Consider the following 5,000-nt stretch of genomic DNA (forward strand, 5'->3'; position numbering starts at 1 on the left):
AGAGGGTGAGTAGGCATCCGCGCCTAGAAATACCGTTTTTTAAGTCTTTGTTGTGGGTAGTATACACCTATTTTTTAGATATATTTTTATTTATTTTTATTATTATTACTTGAATCACTGATGTATGTCGTAAATTACTTTCCTTTGTAATTATAATTTTTATTGTATCTTATGCAAGGAGGTTATGGCATTGACTGAATGGAGAAGTAGAGATAAGATAGGAGATATGAGTGATGATAAAAGAAGAATGATGAGCATAGACGAATAGTGGAACTGTATTAAGCCTACTTTACTTTATGTAGTTGATACATTAGAACATATAGAAAATAACACTATATATATATATATATATATATATATATATATATATATATATATATATATATATATATATATATATATATATATATATAGTGCTTAAACTCCAAAGCTGATCATAAGTAATATCAATCAAGGAAATTACGTAATAGAACGTGACTTAGGCTACACTTCCCGGTACATTCATAATCTTTGTATTATTTACGGCTCTGCAAACTGAAGAGAGAAAGGATAGGTTAGTCATCCCTGCAGACGAGCATGTAAAGAAAACGTGATTACCCAAAGAAAACGAGAAGACGGCGGCAGACATCTACACGGGGAAACTTATGTAGATCCTTACGAGATACTTACTCATCCACCCCCGGAGGTGCTTCATTAAGACTTTGTGCTTGTATAAGGTCAAATTCTTCATCATTACATGAGTTGTGGTAACTGAGCACCTCTAACGCTACCTGCAACAGGATGCAACTCAAATGTTAATTCATCTGCAATGAGCAAAAGATAGAGAGAGAGAGAGAAAGGAAATAATCTCAACAGCAGTGGGCCAGATGATCCGCTTGTACCTCCGGACTCTTAAATACCTGTAATATATAAGGTTGTAAAAATAGTTATGAAAGTTTTACAAAATTAAGCACTGCTTAAAAATGAATCAGTAACGTTTTTTTATTGGTTTAACCAAAAGATTGTAATACTTTGTACACACACACACGTATAAGCACGCAAAAAACGAAAGAATGAGTCCACATATATACGGAAACACACACACACACACACTCACCCGTATATACATACATGCATATTATATATATATATATATATATATATATATATACATGTATGTATGATAGATATATATATATATTATATATATATATCATATATATACTGTATATATGATATATATAAATGTATATACAAAAATATATAAGACAAAAAAAAAAAAAAAAAAAAAATTGGGTTGGTTGGCTTCGTGGAGATCGATTCTTGTCGCGACTCGCTTAAAAAGTGCCATAAAACAGAATTACCCAATGATGAAAACCTCATTATAAACAGACTAAAACTTTTCTCCCCTCCCCACCCGCCTCCCTCCCCTCCTTCCTGCCCTCCCCCTCCCCGCCCCTCCCTTATGTGCCTATCAAACAGATAATTTCTTTTGAAACTTATCAAAGCAGACCATAAGACTGCGGCAACACGCTCGCTAAGTATGGCGCGTCGAGAGATGATGCCATTCGAGAGAAGACGAAGAAGGAAAAAAATCGACGCAAATGTTGCCATAATGAGAGAATTTCCTACTCAAGGGTGTGGGTTGAATGTTGTTTACCCTGTTGCCAAGGTAGCGGACCGTATTGAATTCATTGACACAATAACGCTACGGCAATGGCGAAGTTGCCAGCTCCGCGTTCGTCCGCTGCTCGAGGGATGTCTGTGGACACGTGCTTGCTGCAGACAATGTGTGTGCGTGTGTGAGCATATATCTATCTATCTATCTATCTATCTATCTAAATATATATATATATATATATATATATATATATATATATATATATATATATATATATATACATATATATATACACACACACATCAAGGACGCACATACACTCACATAAATATATACATGCATATACTTCTGCACACACATGTACATATATACACAAACACCCACATAAGTACATAAACACTCATAAACATATATTTATATCAGTATCTATCTATTTATATGTTTGGTTATCTATCTATCTATTTATCTATCTCTCTATATATACTGAAATTTAACAATCATCATTACAGAAATTATAATAAAATGTTTCCTTCTAAACCTTTACTCTTCGGTTTCGATTCCGACCAAAAACTCCAGGGGGATAAAACGAACATTTCAATATGTACCTCTACCCTTCTGACCAGTTTTCTTAGCCGGTTTTCGCAATCAAGGCGCTCTATGCATGAGCGACATTAATAGTAGACTTTGGGGAACACGAGCGCATAGCAGTAATAAGGAAGAATTCTAGCATTTTATTCCATCGATCACTGACAGAAAATCGCACATATAGACAAATACTGAGGGCATAAAAAAGCTAACTCGAGGGAAAAAATCCCGCTCTAGCGAGGGACATATCGAGTTTAGGACCTTGCCAAGAGCTACCGGGATAACATGAAAGATCCCAATTCGATACCATTCTTGAAAGAAACTCAAGGAACATTTTTCTTCAATAATCGCATGAAAACGAAAGAGAAAAAATCAACAATTGCGCAGGTTGGATTTTGGAGATCGCTTGCAGCTGTAGGGAATAAATGGCGCCTAAATACATTCGGCTCATCAAAAACAAAGGAATTTTGTGTCATTAAATATATCTGCAAACATAGGCACAGCAGAGTAAATCCAACAGCCATATAATAACTGTTACGAGTATGTAAAATAATGACCGATCGTCAGGAAAAATTCTCGCCCATACCGGAATTTCACTTCCTACTAGAAAATTCGAAAATAAAGAGCAATTTTAGCCTTGCAACATCCTTTCTGAGACACTAAACCGCCCGACTTGTGAGAAATAATCGACTGGAAATGAAATAAAGCACTTCACAAGGCAGACGCGGCGACTCATAATTCAGGTACCAGATATCTCTTTCATGTATTTTTACAAGCTTATCTCAAGGATTCCGAACGGGCTCGCTGGACTCAAAGTTTTGTCATTCCTATAGATAAATCATACTGGTAAATGCTGACGTATTTCCTCAACCGCGTGACTGTGCAGAAACTCACGAATCACCTACGTCTATGCAAACCCTCATGCATCACAGACATGCTAATGCTAGATCAATTACTAGACTACAAAGATTCTTCCCAGCAGCCAGCGGTGTTTTGTAGAATAACTTAACAATCTCATTTCCAGGCGCTTAAGCAATATTTCTTAATCTTAAATCTCGTTTGACATTTTAAAAAATACGAAATCGTCATAAAACAGTTGCCAACGTCGGTAATCAAGGTGGAGTCCGAATGCATCTGTCGACCAGATCTGAGGAGAGGAGAGAGAGAGAGAGAGAGAGAGAGAGAGAGAGAGAGAGAGAGAGAGAGAGAGAAGACAAGAAGGAAAAGGAGAGATGTAATGGGGGAATCCACCTCAAGGGGGCGTATCGAGACCCACAGTCCACAGCATCCTACCGTGTGGATCAGCAGTCAGCACACCACACAACAGGGAAATATTCTGTTATTTGATGCGATGGTGACATTTGCATAAAACCCTTATCCGAGTATGGAACAGAATGTTGATGTATTCAATGATGAAGAAATAATTTAATAGAAAATAGGCTATAAAGCCATGTCCTTTTTGTAAAGGTAAGCTTCAGGAATCTCAGACGACTGCCAGCGGCACAGAGCTCAGTGAATTCTAGTGAAGGTTACAGAGTAGACAGAAGAGTAGTAAGACAGTATAAGTGGAAACTCTACCATGCAAGTACAGTAAAAATAATAAAAATATATAAACAGGATAAAGAAAAGCATGAAGAAAAGAATAACGAAGATCCAGTTTCTTAAAAAGTAAATACTAGATGGTAGAATATCCCCTAAACAAGCGGGATTTGACACCGATAAACGGAAACCCAAGTTTCACAGCATGCCTACCGGTGGATCACAGTCAACACCCACAACAGGGAACAGATTCCTGTTATTTATCAGCGTGCATTTGATCCTTTCCGAGTAAGCAGAATGTGATGATCTCTCAATGAGCTGAAGCGAATCTCCCATCGAAGCAAGCCAGGATCTCCAAAGCCACTGCACTGTCTCCAACAAGCAAGCTCGGGATCTCCAGACACGCAGCGGCACAGAGCCAGGAATCTCCAACAAGAAGCAGGATCTCCAACAAAGCCGGATCTCAACAGGCAAGCCAGATCTCAAAAGACAATCCGATCCCCAAAAGCAACCCTTTGATTCTCCTAAGCAAGCAAAACGGATCAGTCCTCACAAGCAGCCGGTTCCCACAAGCAAGTACATGGATCTCCAACAAGCAAGCAGGATCTCCAACAAGCAAGCCAGTATCTAAGCCAAAAAAGATCCAAAACCCAGGATCTCCAACAAGCAAGCAGATCTCCAACAAAAGCTAACCAGATCTAACAAGCAAACCAGGATCTAAAAAGAATGATTCTCAACAGAAGGCCGGATCCAACAACAAGCCTGTATTATCACAAGCAGATTGCATGGGATCTCCCACAAGCAAGCCAGGATCTCCAACAAGCAAGCCGGGATCTCCAACAAGCAATCCGGGATCTCCAACAAGCAAGACATGATCTCCAACAAGCAAAACATGATCTCCAACAAGCAAGCCAGGATCTCCAACAAGCAAGACATGATCTCCAACAAGTAAGCCAGGACCTCCAACAAGCAAACCGTGATCTCCCACAAGCAAGACAGGATCTCCAACAAGCAAGCCGGGTTCTCCAACAAGCAAGCCGGGATCTCCAACAAGCAAGCCGGGATCTCCAACAAGCAATCCGGGATCTCCAACAAACAAGACGGGATCTCCAACAAGCAATACGGGATCTCCAACAAGCAAGCCGGGATCTCCAACAAGCAATCCAGGACCTCCAACAAGCAAACCGTGATCTCCCACAAGCAAGACATGATCTCCAACAAGCAAGCTGGGTTCTCCAACAAGCAAGCTAGGATCTCCAACAAGCAATCCGGGATC

General features: G+C 39.2%; 1 protein-coding gene across 1 annotated transcript in view; it reads right to left on the minus strand.

Annotated features, from left to right (window-relative positions):
- The window catches only part of LOC119579164 (probable 3',5'-cyclic phosphodiesterase pde-5), a gene marked incomplete in the record, with an annotated part of 68,844 nt that overhangs the window by 12,212 nt on the left and 51,632 nt on the right, over positions 1-5,000 (minus strand). The window contains 1 exon segment of the mRNA XM_037926861.1: positions 670-770. Coding sequence (XP_037782789.1) covers positions 670-770 — 101 coding nt within the window.

Source organism: Penaeus monodon, chromosome 12 (assembly GCF_015228065.2).
Source record: "Penaeus monodon isolate SGIC_2016 chromosome 12, NSTDA_Pmon_1, whole genome shotgun sequence".
Lineage (NCBI taxonomy): Eukaryota > Metazoa > Arthropoda > Malacostraca > Decapoda > Penaeidae > Penaeus > Penaeus monodon.